Source organism: Helobdella robusta (assembly GCF_000326865.2).
Source record: "Helobdella robusta unplaced genomic scaffold HELROscaffold_78, whole genome shotgun sequence".
Classification (NCBI taxonomy): domain Eukaryota; kingdom Metazoa; phylum Annelida; class Clitellata; order Rhynchobdellida; family Glossiphoniidae; genus Helobdella; species Helobdella robusta.
The window spans coordinates 591949-617780 of NW_008705446.1; the positions used below are offsets into that span (position 1 = coordinate 591949).

At 32.5% G+C, this 25832-nt stretch overlaps 3 protein-coding genes across 3 annotated transcripts; all 3 read right to left on the reverse strand.

Annotated features, from left to right (window-relative positions):
* Positions 1 to 4388: 4388 nt before the first annotated feature.
* Positions 4389 to 5291, reverse strand: HELRODRAFT_90227 (hypothetical protein; the record flags this gene model as incomplete). The annotated part of the gene is made up of 3 exons (XM_009031715.1): positions 4389 to 4506; positions 4788 to 4878; positions 5186 to 5291. Coding segments are annotated over 3 exons (315 nt in total), but the record flags the coding sequence as incomplete, so codon positions are not given.
* A 2738-nt stretch (positions 5292 to 8029) lies between these two features.
* Positions 8030 to 9969, reverse strand: HELRODRAFT_194486 (hypothetical protein). Its single transcript, XM_009031761.1, has 5 exons — positions 9843 to 9969; positions 9517 to 9663; positions 9211 to 9378; positions 8907 to 9072; positions 8030 to 8747 (listed from the first exon to the last, which is right to left on the reverse strand). Exons 1-5 carry the CDS (start codon positions 9901 to 9903, stop codon positions 8669 to 8671), a joined length of 621 nt encoding a protein of 206 aa, XP_009030009.1. The 5' UTR covers positions 9904 to 9969; the 3' UTR covers positions 8030 to 8668.
* Positions 9970 to 11030: 1061 nt separating this feature from the next.
* On the reverse strand, positions 11031 to 25697 carry HELRODRAFT_194487 (hypothetical protein; the record flags this gene model as incomplete). The annotated part of the gene is made up of 20 exons (XM_009031762.1): positions 11031 to 11158; positions 11278 to 11532; positions 11602 to 11752; positions 11977 to 12044; positions 13083 to 13226; positions 13556 to 13729; positions 13835 to 13975; positions 15457 to 15540; positions 16748 to 16918; positions 17903 to 18070; positions 18691 to 18825; positions 19204 to 19244; positions 19794 to 19940; positions 20128 to 20173; positions 20887 to 20955; positions 22196 to 22282; positions 23461 to 23610; positions 23972 to 24157; positions 24534 to 24671; positions 25520 to 25697. 20 exons carry the CDS (start codon positions 25695 to 25697, stop codon positions 11031 to 11033), a joined length of 2661 nt encoding a protein of 886 aa, XP_009030010.1.
* Between the last annotated feature and the right edge of the window lie 135 nt (positions 25698 to 25832).

The following is a 25832-nucleotide window of genomic DNA, read 5'->3' on the forward strand; positions in this document are numbered from 1 at the left end:
ATTGATACGATTGTTGTTGATGATGATGTTGACGATGGTGCTGATGATGATTATTTATTTTTATACACGCTGTTAATATTTATAACCACCTTGCTAATTCGCTATATATTATATTATATATATATTTTGTAAACATTTTACTATATACTTACTGGTTAACATATATTTATTTTATTTATTAATTTAATTAAAAATATTCGCTTTTATTAGACGACTTATTTATTTTATTTTGTTGGATTATCAGATCTCATCGCTAACTATACTAACTGTCTTAAGCACAAATTTCAAATAACTCAAATCAAACTACTCACATATATCAGAATGGCAATGCGGATTTCAAAAAATTAACCAAACCATGATTGCCGAAAAGGTTGAGTTAGGGAACCAGTAACACTGAAGCAAAAATAACGCCATATCGCATGGCATAACATTACATTACATTAAAAACCATATAACATGACATCACATATAATGTGACATCATATGACCTCAACTTACAAATCTTCTCATCATTGTAACTGCGACAACCACTACCCATGTTGTAACGTAACAATTAGGAACCTTCTTTCTAGTCAGTAGACAACTGGACGCAAACAATTAACAAACAACAAAACTACTTAACGTCACAAAATCCCCCAGCAACGGCAGCCATGATAAGCAACGAGCGATAACTTTGAGAAACATTGAGCATACGAGGGTTAACTATGACGAAGAAGGGCAATATTAGTTATATTTGTATTTGTTTCGTTGCCATGACAACAGTGTTTGTACTTTGTTTAAAAACAATAAAAACCCTTCTATGCATTCCTTTAGTTTTTAGTTTAACTTTATAATTTTGTTTCACTTTGGCAAGGACGAATTTTTCTGTCGATTCTCAGAGAAATTCACCTTCATAAATAAAATTTTGAATCACGTAAACGAACTAAAATGGCGTTGGGTGTTTGGGTGTCAGCCATTTTTATTTTGTTTATTTTATATTTTGTTACTTTCATGCACATTGAACCGTGAAAGAAAAGAATGTAGTGGGAAAGTTTCCATAAAAATAAGCGAATAAAACGTATTTCATTAATATTAATATGGTTTCCAACTTAAGTACTGAGGCTTATTAGAGGTTAACATGGATGATTGCGTTGAAATTTAGCTAATTTATACATTTGTTAAAATTAATTTATGCATGGAAATTAACTAATTTAACATTATATATTATTATAAACTAACATTGTTAACCTGCGTTTAGTTTTATAACATGTAACGTGACAATGCTTATATAAATAAATTAACTATTTCTATGAACTACAATTGTCTACATTTATTTTCATCCCATACAAATTATTACAATATATTTTTTATGGATTTTTATTGGATATAAAAGAAAGCTTATTTGTTTACACTACTATCTTAATCAACAATATTATTTTCTCACACAATATATTTTTATAACTTTAATAGCAAGAGACTTTCCATGATGAATATAAATTTGATGAATGAATAAAATATTTATACTTATATACAAATACATTATATGAATATAAATTTACACCATTTTTTATGTACATGCACACCTATTCTTATGTATAACATTAACCATTAGCTTATCATTTTGTATATAGATACATATATAATATTTGCATGCATGAAAAACATATAGAGTACTAGTCACAATGTTTGTACATACATAAATTATGTCATATTTATATATATATTATATATAAACCTACATATATGATGAATACGAAAATATTTAAAAGCGTATAATTATATATATATATATATATATATATATATATATATATCCAAAAATATTAATCAAACGCTTTCTGCTTACGTATGACGATGCTTCATTTATTCAGATCCGTGACTCTGTTTATGAAAATTAACCATTAAACAACCACTTAATCAATTAATTATTTAATTATGTTAATCACATCGTAATAATTTTTTCCGATTATAACTTCGCATTATCCTGTTTATTTATTTGTTAACTTAAACTGTTTTTTCCGATTATTTATCATCGTTTACGTTCTGACGAAACTTTAAATTAAATTAAATTAATTCTTCCAGACATTATTTTCAAAGTTAATTGGCACAATTGATTGCGTGATTAATTAATTAATTAATTAATATTAGAATTGTATTGCACGAGCATTAAAGTCTAAGATTTAAAAAATTGATTATCACAAAATAAATCTCCACTCTTCAAAGCACATTGTTATCCGATTTTATAATTTGATTTTTCGTCAGAATGATTTCTACAATTAATCATTATAATGACTAAAAATGTTTGAATCAAATTCACTCTCTCAATTGCATATTTCTCATGATGAAATTAATTCACGTAACAATTTCCACTGCAATTAAACTTAGGTATATTAACTAATGGTATAACTTTATATCTTGTTATTGTAATCTTGTTATCACTACTAGTTATTATTATTATTGTCAATAACATTTTTGCTAACAACAAAAACAACCACAACACTTAGCACACCTCACAGCTCCACTTTTAAATTTGAATTCATTTTCTTGAAATTAATTTCCTGATTGCCTTTTTTTATTATTTATTTTTCTCGTCAACTGAAGAAATGGTGCCAATATTGTATAATTGTTGCGTGACGACAAACGCGTTGTCATACTTTTAACGAGATGTTAATCAATTAGCTAATTAATCAGTTAGCTAATTAATCAATTAGCTAATTAATTTAATAATTAATTGCTCTCACGTACATGATCACAAGTTTGTCATTAAGATATTCATCGGCAACTGTCACTATTATGATTATAACTAATTAATTATTATAATTATATTATAGTCACGTTCGGTGCATTTTTTCATATGGGCAAAGCATTGTTTCTGAATTGCGGCGTTAATTAAGATTTTCTTACTAATTCATTTTATTTAGTAACCACAATTCGTTTAAAGAATTTATTTAAAATTAATCACATTTCATTGATTTGTTAACCAATTAATTTCTCACGTTACTAATTAATTAGTTCCACTTCACTAATTATGAATTGCTACTTACGAAATTACCTACTAATTGACTAATAGATTAATTTTGATTTGATTAATTGAAAATGAATTCCTACTTGTTTTATCATAACACAGACTGTCCATTAATTCAGTTGAATTTCTAACAATTTACTTATTTATTCATTAATTTATATCTATTTGTTTATTTATTGCTAACAAAAAACGATGATGATGACATTTATTAATTATAAATTATGATTGCATTCTAATATTTTTTAGACAAGGAAAAAAACGTTTGATTATTGACGACGCACCAAAGACAAATAATAATAATAACAACAACAATGATAATAACAACAGCAATAACAATAACAACAACAATAACAACAACAACAACAATAATAATAATGAGAATCAGTGAGGTGGCCGAAAATTTGTCGCGGTGGGTTTATTAATTAGTGACTATCACACAATTTTCAAACAATTTAGCTACTAAGACCAATGGTCCGAGTACAAAATTTTACTTATTTAACCGTTGTCAGGGGAGTTGAGATAGTTTCCGGTTTGAACTTTCCAAAGTTAAATAGAATTTTCATTAAAATTTGCCTTAACCCTTCAAAACTTTCCATTGCGGTGGAGGGCTTCAACCCCAAACCACCCCCCACCATCGCGTCTGGTTATAACAACACAAATACTGATAATAATAATAGCAATAATAATAACAATAAAATTAATAATAATAATACAATTACTTGAAATGATAAAAATAATAACAATTTAATAATGAATATGCAAACAGCATTCAACTACATGTCATAACTAAATGGATGATTTATTAATAATATTTGAATAATCGTCAAAACGGAAATAACAGAGTTCTGGATGAATATTAAATTGGAAATAATTGTCTTTCCAGTTTTAAATCAATGAACTTTACTTGTTTGTGAGGCGTGTGTTGTTCATATTTACATTTGCCGGCCGATTTTATAGAAGTATTTAAAGGCTAATTGAAGATGTGCATTTGAAAAGAAGAGCAATGAATATGTATTAATAATTACAACACTAAATATCATGACAAACATTTAATTACGAATCACAACATAATTGGGTGAAAACGTAAACCTACAATTCATTACGATGAAAAATTACATTCAAGTAAGACGACACACTATGTATGCAACATTGTTACTTGACGTCACATAAAGCAAGGCTTTGTAACATCATCAACCTTTGAAATAAGCATACACAACACCGCAAACAAATATCGACACACAAACAAACAAACCGATACAAACGCACACAAACAAACAAACCGATACAAACGCACACAAACAAACAAACAAACCTATACAAACACATACAAACAAATGCAAACAAAAATACAGAGACGTGAATAAACAGCTACAGGTATATTTATTCAGTGGCCCGAGTGACCTCTTTCGTACTTGTGAACAGGCACACCAGTCCTCCTGAACTCTGACCTTTCTTGTAGGTACCTCTCCGTCACCACCTTCCTGTACTCTTCGTCCTGGTACCTTATTTAAAGATGAGAGGAACATCATCCATCTTTTATCTATCAACAAGAAGCTACAAAATTATCTTCAAAAATGTTGACACTTTGAAAAGTTATTCTCAGCAGAAATTCAAAATAAAATAGAACATGAACATGATGATCGAATTGGAAGAGTTATAAACGGTAACATACCATGCCATGAAAAAATAACTGTAAAATTTTTGGAAAAAGGCCTAACTGAAACAAAACTAAATGAACTAAAAACTTTAGGATAAACGAAAAAATTTCTAAGTAAGTGATTACCACTTCATGGTGCATTTTTGCATTTCCTTATTCTGCTGCCTGCACATGAGAGGTAGGAGGAGTCCGTACTGTTTGCTGCAGTCCACGAAGGCTGCAAAAACATTCAATGTTTCTTAGCAATCTCTGTCAAACTTCTAAAGTTTCAAATCAAACTCTAAAATTACTTGATAATATTGTGATAATTCCTTACTAAACTAATGAATTAGAAGTAAATTTTTTTTATTTATTGCAAAATAAAAATAAAAAAAGGTTGTTATTTACACCAGAAATAATGCTGGCATTGTATTTAAAGACGTGAAACATTGAAAGCCTTTTACAATTTAATGATTTTAAACTCTATTATAAACAAAAAATGACAAATTCAAGAAAAATTATGCCTAATAAAGAAGAGAATAAACCTTTAACTTCCACGTCACAGAACTTCTTGACTTCATCTTTCATCATCTTTGGAATGACAACATCCACTTCGACTCTTCTCAACGATCGATCGTCAGGGTCTCCTAAGAAATTATTTCAATTGAAATTATGAAAAAAGAATTCACCTGATGGTAGGAGGCTTAATTATAGCAATTGTTTAAAAAAGTGTCTCCAAATTTGTTCAAATGTGATGGAGGTTAATGAAAATATTTTCATTAGTGTTTTTTTTTATTTAAATGCTTTTTATAAAAGTTCATTATGTAGTTGACTAGCAAGCAAGTTCTGATCATTTTTAAATGAAGAAATATATGTGAACTCATAACTTAGCATTTAAGACATTTAAGTTATTTTTTATATAAGATAACTAAGATCATTTCCACGGAAGAAGAATACTACCATCTGCCTGCTTATAACAGTTAAATTTCATTAAACATGCATCTTAATATTTAATTTAATTTAAAAATCATATTTTCTAAACAAGTATAATGTAAATTTTTCTGTAGTAATTACTAAACATGTGTAACTTCATAGTAGATAATGTGTACAGTACACCATATACATATATAGATGAAGAAAAAGACAAATTATGAAATAATTGAACAAAAATATTTGTTATTGTAAAATTGATAAACCATTTAATATTAATTTAATATAACTTACCCAATCCCATGGGACCTCCCCCCATACTTTTTGGAAGCACATGAGCACTGCCCTCTCGCTTCTCTGGTAGCGATTCATTGGTCATTTCAGATTTCATTAACGATGGTTGCTATTTAATTTACTAAAATTACTAATCAACGTGAAGTTGTGAATTGACAAACTAACAAAATTACAGAACCATTAATTTTAATTTTTAATACTGGTATTATTATTAATTATTGCTAACAGCTACTACTTCTAGTCTGTTAGTACTAGTAGTGAAGTTAATTTAATTACAATACAATACAACTTATCTTATAGTTTATTATTTATATGATTTGATTATGATCATATATAATTATAATAATAATATTATCAAATTTCATTAGTTAATTAATGCATTAAATAAAATTTTAATATTAAAAAATAGTCACTAATAAAAACTATTTTGTGACTAATTATAATAGAATAGATAGATTAGACATTAGATTAGTAGCTTAAAACAAGAATTACAACTTCATTCACTAATTAACTATCAATAAATTAATTCATTCACTATATATATTAAAATTCACTAACTATTTCACTAACAGATTAAAATTAAATAAATTACTAGTTAAGGGGCAAAACTTTACAAACATACAATATAATATATAATAAAAAATATATTAATATTAATGCCTCACAAAATGCAAATGAAATTCGAGTTGATTAGTGAAGTTGAGAGAAGGTTAAAGAGATAAAGAAGTAAAAAAAACTCATCGAAACCGCTTACGAAAATAAACTGCTAACATGATGACAAAAAGTAACAACACGACAACCTAAGAAGGAGAACGTGCGGGCATTTGTTGTACTTTAAAAGTTCATCTAGCCTGCATCATCAGTTGCCTGCGTTTTTGTATTAATTCTTTTTATGCAAAGTACTTTTTCTAGTCAAAGTCATTCCTCTAGTTCTTACATTCCATTTCAGCGCTTCAAATGAGGCAGTTTAAATAGCTTTTAAGTTATTAAACTCACTGGAATATGTTAAAAATAATTTTTTTTTTGGTGAAAGATTTGTGGTGCTACACGTTTCTCTGATGTCGGATTCAGTGGTGGATCTAGACAACTTTGACGGAGGGGGCAAAATATTGACGAGGGGGCCAACGTTTGTGGCAGTGTGGCTGACAACGTTTATTTGCTTATTACGTCTATTTTTCAATTTTCTGTCAATTTTTTACATAAAAACGGTGCTTCATCGGTTATTAATAACAAAGAGTTTTATTGACTTTTATTGAATATGCTGCTCACAACGGGCTTCTTAGATCCGCCACTGGTCGGATTGAAGGCAGGCAGGCAGGCAGACGGAGCTACAAACATTGAAAAAGCTAGAATACATTATATAAGACTATTTTGTTTTGATTGAAAATAGTTATATATTTTGAACAATTTTAATTATAGAAAAGTTATAGAAATGAATTAAAAATGATAAATTTGCCTTTCACAAAAATCATCAATCACAAAAATTTCAGTAAGAATTAACTGATATGCATTCTGTGCGTAATTTCAAATACTGTACAATTAAAAATCAGTAGGTACCTTCATTAGTACATTCTATTTCTTGATCATTTTACTCAATAACTTTAAAAAAAGTAAAACTAAGTTATGAGATAACAAGTTTTTAGTTATTTTGAAGTTTTTGAATGTGAAAGAAACAAGCGCGACTCTCATTGTCCGTGGGCCCACAGTTCTATAACGGGTTTTGATATACTTTTGATCTATTTAAGCGAACTAACTCAGGCATGTTTAATAAGATTGGTTATTTTTCTAAAAAATATTTTGTTAACAAGCAGTTGGTTCCTTCAAATTACAGCCTCCATTGCCGATTGCTATAGCACGCACTCACATACATACGCATTATTTATACCACAAACTAAATCGACTAACAAATATAATATTCACTAACTTGCTCTTGCATATACCTGAACACATGAGTTTTATTTTCTACGCTTGTGACTGTGCTTACGTTGCAAACTTTTACCGTTACGAAAAACTAATTCTCTCGGTCTATAAATTGTCGTGAACATTTAATTAGGCAAAGCAAAAGCAGCTGAAGTGATTTGATTAAGCTTATGTTGTATATGCAAAATATAATATTCCAAAAAGTTAAATTTTCAAATTTTAGCTTGACATTATTTAACAGATATATTTTGATAAACATTTTAACTGGTAAATTATGAAACCTTTTTAATCAGTGGTCTCCTCGTTCGTTTCATCAAATAGCTAATTTATTTTTCAAGTCTTTAACGTCAGTAACGCAACAATGGTTAATACACGTAACAAATATAAATAATGCGACTAAATCAAAAATTAGTTACAAAAACTTTAATGGGGGTGTTCTGAATTGAAAATTTAGCTGAGTTATCTTAAATGTGAATGCAACAAAACGCAGTTTTTTTTACCAAATTTGCAAATATTTACAAATAAAACGAAGAAAGGCAGACGAATAAAATTTAAATGTGTTTCTAAACTTATACAAACAGTTCATCACATTTGAAAGGCATGAGTTAACAAGTAAATAGCCATGGTTTCTGTTCATTAACATTTATAATTACTGATAAATTCGATTTAGTCAAATTTTTGTAGAAGGAATGTACACCGGCGTTATACAGAGTATTTAGCTACAAACAAATTTTTTTGTCATTCTAAGAATGTGACATAATATAAATAAGACTTCCAGATTTTAAACAGAACAAAAATCAAAAATATATTTTGAAAGATCTATAAAAGATTACATAAATGACAGATAAGAAACACGACTCAATAAAATTTAAAAAAATGAAGCCCTATGTTTCAGTTTTTGTGTGGTGATGCAATTTGTTATAGTCGTAAAATGCCTGGAGACGCCCAGAAAATTCTCTGCACCTTAATTAAAATTGAATTTAAATGTAGAGGATCTAAGTGAACTATTAGACAATTTTTAGCCGATGTGCAGCTGAAATAAAAAGGTTGTTGCGATGTTTCGTTAGATGTTGCTGGTCAATTTGTATTTTTATTCAACATTTCGAGTCAATCCTAACACACTTTTTCTTTTTCTCTTTCACCCAAATGACAGAAAAAGGACTCCCAGGAACATGTTTGCCAGACCACGTGACGTGGATGACGTAACGACCCGGTTCTTTAGTGATGTACCTACACTTTATCAGTTTGTCGGATTCTCTTTCTCTGCTCATTTCGGTTTCAAATCCACCTGTTAAATAATTTTTAATGAACAAATTCGTAAGATGACATATTTCGGTGGAAAAGCTATTGATCATAAAACCTGCAATAAATATCTCCACATTAATTTTTTAATCCGTTATAAGCACGAAAAATTTTTCTAACAAACCTTTCGGTCCAGTAATTTTGATTGACAGTTCTCCTCCTCCGGCTCTTGATGTGTCAACTACGAAATACGCCTCGTGGCTGTTTAGAACTCCGCCCATCAAGCCAGGCCCTTTCAATGAAACTTTCGAGGCATCTCCAGGAATTAATACTGTCAACGTGAAGGGACTGCCTGTGTGCAGTAGTTTATCAAATTCGCAATTTTAATCGTTTCAAATAATAAAAATTGTAAATTTTAAAACTTTTAAAATAGTATTTTTTATGTGAACAAGTGTATCTGTGAATTTTCAAAATTGAAAAAATCTGTAACCTCTAACATGGAGTCCATTGTAGAAGATGTTGAGAATGTGCTTGCCGGCCTGTCGTGGTCTCACCAGCAATGTGAACTTCCCATCCAGGTGGTCGATCAGCCGAGACCACGCAGGTAGGCTGGGTCCTATGCAACTGGCTTTCAGCTCTCCTGGTTGTGGGTTTTTATTGAATGATGAAGAATGATTGATTGAATGGTTGAATTTCCATGTTTTTGATTGATTGCAAAATTTATAAATATAAAAAAATCGTCATCATCATGATCATCATCATCTTCATCTTCAACATTTTCATAAACGTTGTTATTAGCATCATCATCACTATTATCACCTCTTCCTGCCTTTCTAGTATCAATTGTAGACTTGAAATCTTCTCCTACCATTGCCATCTTTGTGTCTTCAATAATGACCTTGACCTTTGTGAAGTCACCCACATCACGTGATCTAACCACAACCTTGTAAGGACAGCCAGGCACCAGATTGTTAGCAAACCAGATGTGCAACATATAAATGCCTGTACAAGTGTGTAGTGAAAGAAACTATTAGTTTAAAAAATTAGTTCAAAAAATTAGTAAATATTTTTTAACCAATATTAAAATTTATCCATCATCTCATTTTCATCATTATTTCTGTATTCGTCATCAACTAATTACTTTTATAATTTGACCATTTTTTTCCATCTGTTTCGTTATTATTATCCACGTTTACTTCTAACTATATTCTTAACATAACCATCAACTTATCAGGGGGATCATTTTGTCAACATAACCATTATTACGGTCACCAGCGTCATCACCATGGCCACAAGAGTCATCACCATGAACTGACCAGGCGAGTGGGCGGTGTAGTGGCATCTGTACTTGAAGTCGTTGATGCGAATGCAGTTGACGGGCACAAAAGACGATGTCGATGATAATGATGATTCCTCGGCAGACGGAAGTGGTGGTGGTGATAATGATGACGACGACGTCAAATGAAATGTAGGGGCTCCTGTTTTTGTTTGTGCAGTTGTTCATTATCATTTTTATTGATGATTAATTGGAGAAGAACATGTTGCCTTATTAATTACTTGGAAAAACTTAGTTTAACACTGAACATCATTTCAAACATTTTCTATGAGAACCAACCTTCAGTCTTATAATTAGTCTCTACGTCGAATGAAGCTTCTTGGCCAACTTCAGCTTCCGTGAGACCTGACCCAGATACCCTGATGACCTGCTTTTTTTTGATTGGTTGTTGCTTCACCGGTGACTTAGGTCGGATAGGTGGTAGTAAGTGACTAAGGAATGGCGATCCTTTGATTGGCTGGTCGTTGAAAGTGATGTCCATTTTGTAAGGTCCTTATTGGCCAAATTAATGAATGGATTTTGACTCAGTTCTTGTTTCAGACGAGTTTTTATTCAATAAAAAATTGATAGAACAATGAGGAGAAAACATTCGCGAGCGTCTAAATCCCAGAATAAAATAATAAACATTCGGAATTGATGGCAGGTTAGTTTAAAATTTATTTATTCTCTCAGTCTACGTGAACAAACAAACCTTCAATTCTTGGCGTGAAAGATACTTGCAACAACCCCTCACCCACCTTCACGATCTCCACTGGGACCTCTCCATGCTTGTTTCTTACATTCGCTTTTAAACGACCTTTCAAATTTTAATATAGATTTAATGTATTAAGCCTTTAATTTTTATGAGAGTGAGTTATTTTTACATTATATGACATCATCATCATTAATATCCTCATAAACAACACAATTACTCACCGTAGCCAGCTTCATTGACGTTCAACACAAATCTTCTCATTTCATCTTTCAACAGTTCTAACTCTCCGGCTTTTTTATCGTTGTAGTAGAGGTTGTCGTCCTTTGAAATGTCGTTGCTGCTGTGTTTGAATATGTTGTTGATGCTGCTGACGTCGTGATTGCTCTGGCTGGTGGTCGTGTCTGAGAGCAGCAAGGGCCACCCTCCGTGAACCTTCACTTTTTCAGCGTTCCACACGTTCACCTTGAAAGGACTGCCTAGTTTATATTAACAATTTCTTATTTGAATGATTTACAAAATTAAAATTTTCTGTTTGGCTTACTAACCAGTCACGTGGCTGTTGTTGCAGAGAACACTGACCTTGAAAAATCCAACTTCTTCTGGCGTGAAATTGACTAGGTACTGGTTTTTTGACTCTTCGTAGATTTGAGTCCTGGCCAAACTGTTTGGGCCTTTTGTTTGTGTTTGCTGATGTAACTGTGTTGAAGACGATCATTTAAAATTGTATTTGTCGTAATAAACTTATCTATTAGTTGATTACTTGCATGTGAATCTGAGTCTGCTTAATCGCAATTTTTAATGTATTTGTTGTATCAAATTTAGATAATAAGTCGTACCGGTTAGTTAATTTGAATGGTTATCGATTTTATGTTATCTATTAAGCCTTCTTTACCAGTTATTTGAACACTTCTATATTAAACTTTAAAATATTTGAAAAAATCTAGCATGGCAGAGGCGTAGGCTATATTAAAATTCGTGAAAATTTGGCCTGAAAACAAACAATGTGATCTAAAAACTATTTTAGTCTTCCCCACAACAATATAAAAGTTACAAAATAACTGGCTTCAATAATTACGAAATAGTAATTTTATAATAATGACATTTTTCCAAAGATTTTGTAAACTTTTTTGTCTTTTCGTCCCGCTTACACCAGATTTAAAGTTTTTTTGGCTAATTATTTTGTTTGTCATATTTGTCGTATAGATCGAAACGTTTTATTTAATTTAAAACTTTCCGGTGAGTAAATTTTAGATATTTTAGTTAGTTTTGTTACAAAGAGACGACGTCATACAGTTTGAGGTGTTTCTCTAAATTTGGCATATTAATGTTGCCTATTGTACTTTTTAATTTTATTTCTTTAACCTGCTTTTAACATACTTTCTTGCTGCATTACTCAGAGGATTTTAACACACACACAAAATGCTGGTTAATACATACGAATCAAACTGTACACTTATTGCTTATGATAGGTGGGAATTCCTTTGAAATCAAAAACTGGTCACGGCGGACACCTTTAAATATTAAACTATCTTTTCGGTTAATTAAAATTCATGAAAAGATTATATTTTTAATAATTAAAAGTTAGTTTTTTGTTAGTTTAAAAAACTTGAAGATGCTACTTTTTTTTATTAAACAAAGCCTACAATCCGTTCACATAATAATTTGTCTAATTCGATCATTTTAAACTATGATAGAAGATGACATTTTAAATAACAATCAATCACGTATAAAAGTTAATCAGCATTTCCACACAGTGGCGAATCTAGGGACTCCGTGATGAGCACTGTGGTTATTAAAATCGGTAAAAACACCGCTAAATGTAAAAATCTAATCAAAGATAGATGTGAATAACCAAAAAAAGGTTGTCAGTCTAATTTTGGCAACACTACAACAAATCTTAGCTCCTCCGTCAAAAATATTAAAAATTTTCAAAATTTTGGTCCCCGTCAAAGTTGTCTAGATCCGCCACTGTTCCATACACCTATTTTCAAGCAAAATTAACAACTAATGTTTTTGCTAAGTTAACCTTCAACAACGACCTTCAATTGTCCTGGGTGACCTTTCGTGTTGATCATGAACTTCATCAAGTGGCCCTCAATTCCTCCTTTTAAACCATCTCCATTTGTCTCGATGTCGTCAGTGTTCGTTATCATCTGTTTTATGGGGCACCCTGAGCATGTCAATGAGGTGGTGATTATGATGTAGATTGCTGGCTACAGTGAAAAATTCACTTGAAATGAGTAAGTTTTTGGTTGGTGAGGAAACCAAGAACAACGTATTATCTTAATCGAAGAAGAATAAAAAAAATATTTGAAGAAACTTGCATTGCCATAAACATCAGTCAACAATAATTTTTATTGCACCAGTATTTCTCCGTTAATTCCCACTAAAAAAACCAAAAATCATGGCAAAAAAACTACCAAACGGACAAAAAAATTAACAGCGTTAAGAGAACAACATTGTACTTTATACAAAATGAATACATTTTAAAAATTTAACCTGGTACTAATATGCCGCCATAGTAGACAAAAATTCGGAAAATACCAGTGCAATGGGGCGTGTACAACACACTGAAACCATTAGAAGTTTTAAGAACTTCGTGACCCACTTGTTCGTTGGAAGGCCCCAATATGTTTGTTTGCATATTGGCCTGGCCCGCTCCTAATGTGCTGACTGTGAACCAGATGGAGATGTTTAATACTAATATTCACAGTAATAATAATAATAATAATTATTATTATTATTATTATTGAAGTAATAAAAATAACAAATTCTAACTTTCAATCCTCACAATAGTGTTGACTTCAGCATCGTGTGGAGAGATAATGCGGATAAGTGAGGGATCGAAGACTTCCACATAGAAGGGAGATAGTGCCGACATGAGAACGTCGTCGTTGTAAATGTTTACTTTGTGCTTACCTTTGTGGAGAGTTAGAGATGGTAAGAAAGTGATGCCGATGATGATCATCAATATTATTTAAAATTTTAAACTAAAAGTGATCAGCCAAATTTACTTAAATTTTCACAGAATCAAACCGTTGTAAAATACATTTAATCAAATTGGTTAATATTAAATATAGTCTTATTCGGATCCTGATTTTCATGGTGGCTAGATGGTTCCAAAATTGATGGGCTTTTTTTGCTAATTCCCATAACATTTCCATTTATTCACTTTTTTGTGTTTTCAAAATTTCTATATTTTTTCTTTCATGATCTGGATCAGCCACCGCATCTGCTCTACTCTTAGCACCAATCTTATACTACTATTGCTGATGAAGAAAGTCATATTGAAATATACAAGAAACTGGTTCTTAATGCGTCTTCCTTTTTATTTTAGCAGGTTCGAATGTTGGTAATTGCTAAAATTATAATTTCTCAAACATTTATGCTAAATGAATGTAATTTACGCATTCAAGAATAACTTTTCGTTACTATATAGATTAATTGCATTGTATTTGAAGCACTATCAATATTAGACAACCATATGCAATTATACCTAGTTATTGTAAAGGTGCAAATATTTACCTTCAATTTAAGATAACCAGTAAGATAAAATAAACTGTAAACAGATAATGTAAGAAGCACCTCAAACTGCAGCGCGTCGTCCAAATAAAAAAGAATACTTCTCTTATATAACTATACTAATTATTTTGAGCTTAGTGAAATTAATTTTGTAGCCTTCATAAGAGGTGATATAATGGAAGAATGAAAGAATGCATGAAACGTTGTAGACGAAGATATGAAGTTCCAGAACGATAATGAATAAGCAGTTTTGACATAAATTCTCTTAAATATAATCAGGCAGAACTAACTGGTCAACTGAAACACAACACTTTTATTACCTGAGCTTTTTACTTGCTAATCTACTTAATACAAAGACTTATTTATAACCAAAATATCTGTTAATAATTTCAAGTATGTAGATCTTAGTCAGGGTGAGTTAATTATAAACTGGTTAATAAATTTTTATTGCATATATTTCGCATGAAAATGATCATGCAAGTGTGAGTGTAGGGTGAGCGCATGTGCGCGTATGTATGTGTGTGTACGTGTGTTTTGTGCTTGTGTGTGCATGAGGTGTGTTAATTAATTTATTTTGACATTGTATTGTTATTAGTTATTATACACATTACAGCAGTTTTTGGCTCAATTTAACCTTTCTGTATTTTGTTCATTTACTGAAGGTCTAATGCGAGCTATTACTATTACATCATTAATTTGTTTTCCTATTATTATTGTTGTTATTGTTATTATCATTATTATCATCGTCGTCGTCATCATCATCATCATCATCATCATCTTCATTATTATTATTATTATTATTATTACTATTATTATTATTATTATTATTATTACTACTAGTAATATTATTATTATTTTTATTATTATTAAATAGGCACCAGTGTAAGGACTTTTGAAATGTACGCTGACGTCATCATCAGGTTGTCGGACCAACTTGCACGGAACCACTTCACCGGAAGGAGCTGCATGCAGCATGAAAATAATAACAAATAATAATAATAATAATAACAACATTGGTAATGAAAACGTTATTATTTTCCGAAAAACACGATAAAAATTAAAAAAAAAACACAATATGGACTCAAACAATAAGTAATCAATAAGTAATCAAATAAGAAACAACAACCGGATTTCACTCATACATGCATGTGTGAATTCACCCATACTTGCATGTGTTGCTTAGTGTAGTAACGAAAAAGAATAACAATTACTGTTAATATAACCATAACGAGCAATAAAATCATCACAAACATGAACGGTTTTCTCTGCTAATCAGAATGACCTCCTAAAAACATTTAGATACATTTTCGTCAATACTGATTTTTTTATATAAAGTTTTAAAAATCGCATTTTTTGTAATAGTTAAAAATCTTAATTAATTCTCAATCTTTTAGTTCTTAATTAATTTCTTTTAAATCTTAATTAACTCTAACTCTTTTAATTCTTACTCAATCTCTTTTAAATCTTAATTAATTCTTACTCTTTCAATTCTTGCTGTTATATCAGTTTAGGGAAATGGTTAGAGTGTTTTTTTAATTCTCTTCCATTCGTGTTCTGAATATCTGAACTGCCATATTAAAGTCTATTGATTTATTAGTCAGATATGCAGAGGGACTCCTTTTTTTCTCAATGTAGTCCATTTATGGATTCTGACAATTTCCTCCTATTTCTCAGTGTTCTGATGGCTTAAAATACTTCTATGTTCTTTTTCCAGAAAACCAGTTTTATTTTAAATTATATTATTCTAACAAGTATGAAATTAAAATTGTGCTTTATCGTTATTGTTATTTTTAAAACATTTTTCTAAATATATTATTTTTTCTAATTTTATAGTTTCGTAGATTTTTATTTTCATTTTAATGGTATTAAAAGTTTTTTCATCATTTAATACCCTACTCACTCTTAATTTGCTTGTTAATTCATAGGTTTTTTTTTAAACAAACAATTTTATATCACTCTAAAGCAATTTCCTTAACGTTTCCCATGTTTTTCTGTATCTCTACTGCTTGTCTAGTTGCTAGTGCCCTTTACTCTTTTCAACTATCTCAAAAAATTTCTTTTTAAATAAAGCATATTGTTTGATAGAATGACCAACATTACAAACAACATCTAGAAAAACATCGCAATCCCAACAAACAAGCAAACGAACAAAACAACAAACAAACTAACACTGAACAATAGCGGTCAGTTTGTTGGTTTTCAGATTTGTCCAGTTTTTTATTTTAAAAGTTGAACTCTGATTTGCTGAAGTCGATATGTAAGTCTCTCGTTTGGATGTGTCCTGAGATTTGATTGGTCGGTTGTTGTTGGTGGGAGCGTTTACTGGGATCGTAATGAGTCCTTGTGAGGCAGTTGGGAATGAAACAATTTCAAATAATTAAACAATTTTTTAAACGAATTTTTTTACCATAAATGCAAATAATTCATTTGTATCATTATGTTACCTTTACATACATTTATTCATAATTAAACCAAAATACTTTTGAATTAGTTCACTTAAGATTATGTTCACTCCTAAAAAACACCTATGAAAAAACACTAAGAATTGATCCAAAAAATGTTTGCAAAATATATGTCTCTGGAACTTGGCCTCAAAAAACAACAACAACGACATAAATATTTATCGGCCTAGCATGTTATACGGCCCATCAGTTATCAATTTCACACGGTAAACAAGCAAAGAAAAAAAAACCTATATTGATTTTGCAGTTGGCGTGTTTTGTTCTTGACATGGCTTAACTCTAATTTATAAGATAGATTTATTTTTCTTGATGTAAATTTTTTTATTTTGGAGTTGAACGTTCAAGTCTTGGATAGTTTCAACAGTTATGTAGTATTATTATACACATTTTTATATCTTTTTTTAGCCTACAGGCATTTTTCCTGTACAATCATGCCATTGTTTATTACGCCTTAAGTTTTTTCAACTTTTATCTACGAGTCGTTATCATCATTAAATAATCTTTAGCCATCATCACGTGGTCAATACTCAAATGATTCCAAATGATTACAAATCACATGATCGCAAACAAACTTGATTACAGACTCACATGATCACAAACCTGTAGTTAACATAACGATTTAGGCAGAGCATCATCCAACAGATAAATACCACTTACTCATAACAACAACAAGGCACACAACCGTTACACACATGTTATTATATCCAGTTTTATCAATTTTTATCGGTGCATCATTTTGAAATTTACCCTCACTGCAAAGATATCATCGCCCAACATCATATCACCATCACATCACCGCACAACCAATAAAATCGTGACATCATCGTGAAGTCATTATGACGTCATCATGACAACAACTCACGTGGCAGACTCTCCCCATTGAACCTGACCTCAACCACGTGAACGACGTCCTCCGTTGGAACGAACGACACGACAAAAACGTGATGCCCCACCTTCTCCACCCTGTTCATCACCTTGCCCCCGTTGACCTTTACCTCCATCTGACCTTGACCCGCTTTGCTGAGGTCAACTAAAATATGTGGATGACGTCATGTATATGTTTATTTTGTAAATAAACATTTAGATTTCATTTCCGATAATGAATGAGTAATCATTAGGAGATTATTTTTTGATTACGAATTAAATTATTTTCTTTAAGTCGTTAGAGTTGTCATTGAAAATAGTGGCGCTTATATATTCTGTATCTGTATTTAAGGATTTGTGAAGCGTCTCCATTGAATAACTTCAGAAGTTCTAGCTTCACTTGAGAGTGTCTAAACGAACGATGTTTCAAACGTTTCCTGAGAACATGTCGGTTCATGTTGTTAAATTTTTTTATATTTACAGATATCCATATGGGTCTACTTTGAATTCACACACTTTGCATTTTCGATAGAAGTAAAACTGACTAGATTTGTCGAGGAAATTCAAAAAGAAAACTTCGATCGGTCTGATCGGCCATCTACCAATTTGTTTCCATCTAATCAGTTCTGCTGCTGTAACAACTATCTTACCACTTAACCATCAAATAGAAAAAAAACACAATCACACCAACAAGCCAAACAGAGAAACAATCAAACATCGAAAATATCACCAACTGCGTCATCAACGACGACAACGTCCACAGCCACAGCCACAGTAGCCACAAACCTCTCATTTTGACAGTCTCCCCAACTGTCGCCATAGAAACTGGACTGACAACAATGGCGGCCACGTTGTAAACAAAAAGGTCACGTGTTATAATGACGTCACGTGATGGCGTCATGACCTCGATCTTGTACTTTCCTGGGGTCAGGAGCAATCAGAAAAGGGCAGGCGTGATAGAGAGAAGGAAAAAATATTAATTACAAGGTCCCGGAAGATGATGGGAAATTTGGCGGCAATGAAAATTTGTTCATACAAGAAACATCATTGCTATCCTAGTCATCATCATCACCATCACCATCATCGTTATCATCATTACCACCACCACCATCATCATCCTCATTACCTTGTATCATCATGAACATCATCATTCCTGCCCATTAAACATCATCATCATTATTATCATAACCGTCATCATCATAACCATCTTCACACTCCCGTCATCTTCCACATAATCATCATCATCATCATCATCATCGTCATCATCATTACTAACACCATCATCATCATCATCACAACCTATCTGATTAGGCACCACATTGACTCTGTACAATCCAGGTCTCACGTGATGAACGTTCATCGACAGTGATGATGATGATGATGATGATGATGGTAGTGGTGGTGATGATGATGATGGTAGTTGTGGTGATGATGATGCTGCTGATGTTGATGATGATAGTAGCACGCTTTCCGTTACTGTTCAAAAGTTTGTTTACGAAAAGTGCATTTTTATTTTAATAATTTGTTTTGTTTGTATGGTCTTCCATATCTTATTTTTTTGAGTTGAGTTTTTGTCGAGAACAAACTAATTAAAATTAATTGAAATTAACTGAACTGAAATAATAATTTGAAACAATTAAATGAGAAATTCTAAATGTGCCATCACCATCATCATTCAAGTAGATGAATTGATCAAATTGATTTGAGGATTGAAAATTTACATGTTAACGTGAAAAATAACCAGTATAAAACTAACACGATATATTAGTAACAAATGGCATGTTGTTGTTGTTGATGCTGTTGTTGTTGTTGTTGCCATTGTTGTTGGCATTGTTGTTGATGTTTTCTGAAGTGTTGCAAGCAACATCAAAATGGAACAGTCTACCGACGTGTGTGTATGATACGTTGTTGAGTAGCACCAGTAGTTTAGTTTTTGTCGTTGTGTTGGTCCAATGTTGATGTTGATGATGTTGTTGTTGTTGATGTTGATGTTGTTGATGTTGATGTTGTTGTTGATGTTGTTGTTGCGTTGACTGCTGGTTACGTAATTGGCTATAGCTATAGTTTTTAAATGAAGAATTATTAGATGTCGTTGTTGATGCAACTGATGATGCTGATGTTGTTGCTGATGTGGATGCTATTGTTGTTGTTGTTGTTGCAGTTTTTGGCGTTGTTGTATTTTCCAAGAAAAAGGAAGATTTTCGTCTGACGTCTGTGACGAACGTTTTGTAGACCTTGTTGAAGTAGATGACGTGGACGCTGTGCTTACCTGTGCGACATTCAAAAGTGATTAAAAAATGGCTAGGATAATGATGATGACGTCATCGATGCTGATGTCGATGATAATGGACATGATGATGATGATGATGATGATGATGTCGATGATGATGATGAGGATGATGATGATGATGATGATGACAATGATGGCAGTTAGAAGGATGGTTTAAAATGGTAATGATGTTAATTGAAATAGATGGGGATGATGATGATGATGTGGCAGCGATGCTGAAGAAGATGACGATGTTGATGATGATGATGTGGCAGTGATGATGATGATGATGATGATTATGTGACAGTGATGATGATGATGATGATGATTATGTGACAGTGATGATGATGATGATGATGATTATGTGGCAGTGATGATGATGATGATGATGATGTCGATGATGATGATGATGATGATGATGATGATGATGATGATGATGAATAAGGTGATGGCGATGATGATGACAACGACGAAATATCGATCGAATTATTCAGATGTAGCAGGTTTTTCTGTTTATCTACATTGTTTTTTAATCATTGTATCATTATCAGTACCGTCGTCATCATCATCATGATCATTGTCGTCGGCATCACTAGTAAATAGAACTTTACATCAACAGCAAAACAACAACAACAACGACCCACAACAAAGTATCACGCTGCAACAGTAGTTTTGTATGGAAGATACTAAAAAGTAATTCCTGTCCAGCTGACCCAGAATAAAATTGAAATTTTTAACGGTGACTCGTGCTAAGTTGTCAACTTTCATGCCCTCAAATTTTGCTGCCGAGTTTTTCATTATGGAGTTTTATTTGCCAAGTGATAAATGTACAATCATTCAGCTGTTGTGATGTTTGAATGGAGCAACTAATTAGCATTAACTGCTGATTGTTGAGGAAAATAATACATGGCTGTCTGATCTGCAAATCAATGGAGGAGAACAATGATTTAGCTTACTAATATAAGGACTAGTTTCTGTATCTGTGGTTTTGGTATGGTTCATCTTTTTTGATGAACAGTAATCAACAATAAAAAAAACGAACTAACCAGAAATTGAACTAAACAACGCTTATAACAGCCTTATTAACAATTGCACGGGCCCCCCTGTGATTGGCGAGTCAATCCCATTCAATGGCTTCAAAGGAAATAGCCGCGTGAATCAAAAACAATGTGCGAAGAATTTCACAAATGATATGGTGATATGATTCATAATGAAATGAAATTGTTTTCTAGCTGAACTGATAATGCTCCTTATCACCAATAAGAAATGAATGAATATCTGAAATTAATTGGTTTGAAAAAAATAACAATATACATATGGTGTTAAAATGAAAAATGTCAGTATGTGTGTGTCTATATGTGTGTATGTGTGTGTGTGTGTGTGTGTGTGTGTGTGTGTGTGTGTGTGTGTGGTGTGTTTGTGAACGAAATATGCATTATGCAAACATAGTTATGTAAACATTTAAGCAGGTGTGCTTAACTTATGAATGCGTTTGTTATGAATGCACACGCATGCATCCTATCTACCAATCAAGCAAAAACATTCAGTCGAACATTGTAAACAGTTCTCATGCAACCGCAAACAAGTGCCAGTGAACATGTTATATGATGTTCGTTCAGCCTCAACCTCAACATCAAAACACACAGACGAACGTGTTTGAACGAACGGAGAGAACTTACCGATTCAAGTATGCATGCATTTGCATCCTAATTTCTGAAAAAGTACCTGGGCAGACATCAGCACTGCACACAACATCAGCCAACAATCACATGCAGGCACAAACACGTAGGGACAAAAGATTCGATTACAGATGTACCTATATGGTCCGAAAGTTGCACGGGAGAATTGTCACAACCCGTCATCAGACGTTACAACTAACATGACAAACATAACTCAGATGGAGAACGAAAACAAAAATATACAAAACGTAGCGACAAGTTGGATAAAACACGAACAGTCGAATGCGTTGATATGGTCTAAGTGTGGTGTTAAACATGAACGACGAATGAATGAAGTTGAAACCTTCGTCGACAGGCAGGTAGGAGCAAGTGACCGTCCCATTCCGGTTGTCCCGCAGTTTCGTCTCCACCTGCCCCCCTCCAACTGCATCTTTATAGTGAAGAAAATATTTAATGTTTGTTTGTTTGTTTGATGTTTGTTTGTTTGATGTTTGTTTGTTTAATGTTTGTTTGTTTATTGTTTGTTTGTTTGTTTTTTAAACGTTTCGGTCGTTCAGTTAATCACTCCCAATCTTTGAATTCTCTCCAATGAATGTTCTCATTATGTCACATTCATTGCCATCGTTAACCCGCCACCCTTCTCTTTAATTTTCTCTTTATTGTGCGGCTTTGACAGATGCTGACTCACTCAGGAGCAAGTTAACTTCTGTTTCAAAAGCTTTGCAACTTTCACACGATGACACGACCTACATACCGATCCACATACAGATCGCACCAACCACACAGCCTGAATTTGGTTCATGTAGTATTTGAACTAGGTCAACACGCAATAACGCTCAAATCAGGCACTCTTACTATTTGTGCTACCTCGTTCAACACATATCCATCTAACAGTCATGAAATTTAGTAACCACAATTCAACATATTATGAAACATTCACAAGCCGTGTCACCTTAGATGTATTGTATCATTGTATGCGTTGGAGGTGGGTGTGAGTGTGGTGCCTGAAGAGAAGAGGCCAGGCTGGTTGCAGAGGATAAAGTATTTGAAAAATACATAGTAAACCACTTTAGCACGGCATTCACAATCTTATGGGCACTAGCATACGCTTGAGCAGCTCATTAAATATTCATTCCTAGCAACAAACTCTGCCAAAACCTTCCTACATCATCTTTTAAACATCAGAAATCAATTGGAATAATAAAAAGTGCAATACATTTTATAACGCAATAATATTGGTAACACTAATTTCCAGCAAAACAACATGAAGATGAAAAATATCAGCAATATTAACTTTATATATGAAACTCAACTACAAATTTTATTTGTAGTTGAGTTTCTAAATATTTATAATACTTACAACACTTACATGAAACAAAGCTACAAATCATTAACCACACAAACATCATCATCATCATCATCATCATCATCTTCAACAACATCATCAACAACATCAACCACACAAACAACATCATCATCATCAACATCAACCACACAAACATCATCATCATCAACATCATCATCACGAACAACATCATCGCCAACATCATCATCAACATCATTATCACCAACATCATCATCAACAACAACAACAAAAATAACCCTGACCTTGAACGAAGACACGCAACTGCTGAGCCACCCCGTTGAGACCAACATCGATAAAAATCTCAACCACCTCACCCACCCATCCCTCCAACAAACCCCTCCCCGTCACAATGACGTCATCGGCGTCGTTCACCATCAACTCGAATGGAGTGCCTGCAATGTTGAATATCATCACATCGATACACCCATTGTTTTTATAGCATTATCACCATTTTTATCCAAAGACAAAAATTCCAAAATTGGGAAGAAAAACATAAATAAGTAAATTTACCAAAGTCACCACAAACTAGCTGAAGAAAACCTCATTAACTGAAGCAGAATGAACCGACCATTGACAAATGATGTGTTAACGCCTTCTCACTCATCCAAAAGTTATCCAATCGTGCATTTAATCATTATTAGTTTTCATTCATCTGGCTTTTTTTTCATTTTAGCCGCTCACTCATTCATTCATCATTTATTCTTTCATTTAATATTTATCTATCTATCTATCTTTGACTCATTCGTTTAGAACCTTCCACATTCTTCCCATCTACAGTAACGTTGACCAGATGAATTCCACTTCCGTTTGGAGAAAATTCAACATGGAAGACCTCTGTATCTTCATCTATTGAGTATCTTTGGATGCGAGGATTAACGATGACGTCATCGTGAAAGATGCTGATGTTGATGTCGTGGCCTGAACAGCCTGCTACTTCGACTGTGTGAGCAGTGGCGTTGGTGGTAGTTGTGATCGTCGTTGATGTTGGTGGCGGTGATGAGGATGATGAAGAAGATGATGATGAAGAAGAAGATGGAGATGAAAATGATGATAAAAAACATGAAGATAAAGAAATGATGAAGTTGAAGATGAGATAACGTCAAAAAAATTTCAAGAGAAATGGAGGAAGATGAAGATAAAAGCAACATTAAACGACGTTACGCTTAACAAATAAAATAGCATATTAAGAATATTTTGTTTTGTGAATGAATGAACAAACAAACAAACAGACGAACATAGAGACAGACAGAAAAACAAACAGGACAAACAAACAAACAAACAAACGAACGAACGAATTAAAGATTGAGCAACTGACCCTTGAAATCGACCAGCCTGCCCACCACATTCCTATCCTTAAAGATGACCTTCACCTGGGTGACCTCGTCAACTTTGACATTGAAAGGACAGCCTTTGATCGGACGTCCATTCACCTCTATCACTATCTGCCAAATACCTGTAAGTTGTTGTGTTATCATCCTATAACCGCTACACTAATCAAGCACATTTCAAATCGAAAAGTGACGTAACGATGATTTGCTGTCACGTGTTTCAAGTGCATGATGACTTTTTCCTATTAGTGTCTTCATGACCATCACCAAATGTCATTGTTATTGCTGTCAGCATAGTCAACAATCATTGACATTTTTGTCCATGTCAGTATTATTACTTTTTTTTTGTTTATTTATTTATTTATTTATTTTTTTCTTAGTCATGGTCGTCATTTTCAACATTATGCAATCAAGTAATCACGTAAAGTAGCCCTTTTTTCATCGGTACTGTTTTTGTATCTTATCAACTCTTTCAATACTAGAAAGAGACGAAATTAATTACTGCTTGTGTGTGGGGAGGAGTAAATTTATCATATTGCATCTATACCATAGGTACTTAGCTAGAACGCTGCACCATATTTGTATCACGATCATCAGTATTACATCACAACAAACTCCAGTCGTCGCTTTGTTCTTATCATCCTTTTAACGTGCAAAAGCCTCCCAGATATGGAAGAACCAACTGGTTATATCATTTATAAACTCAGTGATATTTTTTGGACCATTGTCGGTAAAAAAATTATTTAAAAATCAATTCAAAACAGGAATCTATAAATAACACATAGAACACAACCTTACTTCAACAAATATAAATCACCAACAACAACCAATCTATTAAACAACCAAACATCATTCCAGTCATATCCACATAACCAAATAATTAACAACAACAACAACGACGACGACAAGACATTTAATAAAATTTCACAAAACTTTAAAAAAGTTAACAGAATAGAGTCAACATCAAACTAACCTGTTTCGGTTGGGACGAAGTTGGCCACAAACCTCCCCTCCTCCTCAACAACCTCCACCTCGTGTTCTGCCTGGCTAGGGGACGTTGCGAAAGCCCTCAGCAACTTTTTAAATTTCCTTCCGACTTCAGAGCTTATTTGAAAGGTTGCCTTCTTGTTGACATTATATTTATTCAACATGACAGCGCGACAACTAACATTTTATATAATTTCGCAATGATTTTTGTTCAGTTTAAATGTTTTATTATTTATTCTTGAATATCCCATCCTTCTAGCTATCTATTTTAAATAAATAGAACGTGTTCAAACTGGGCT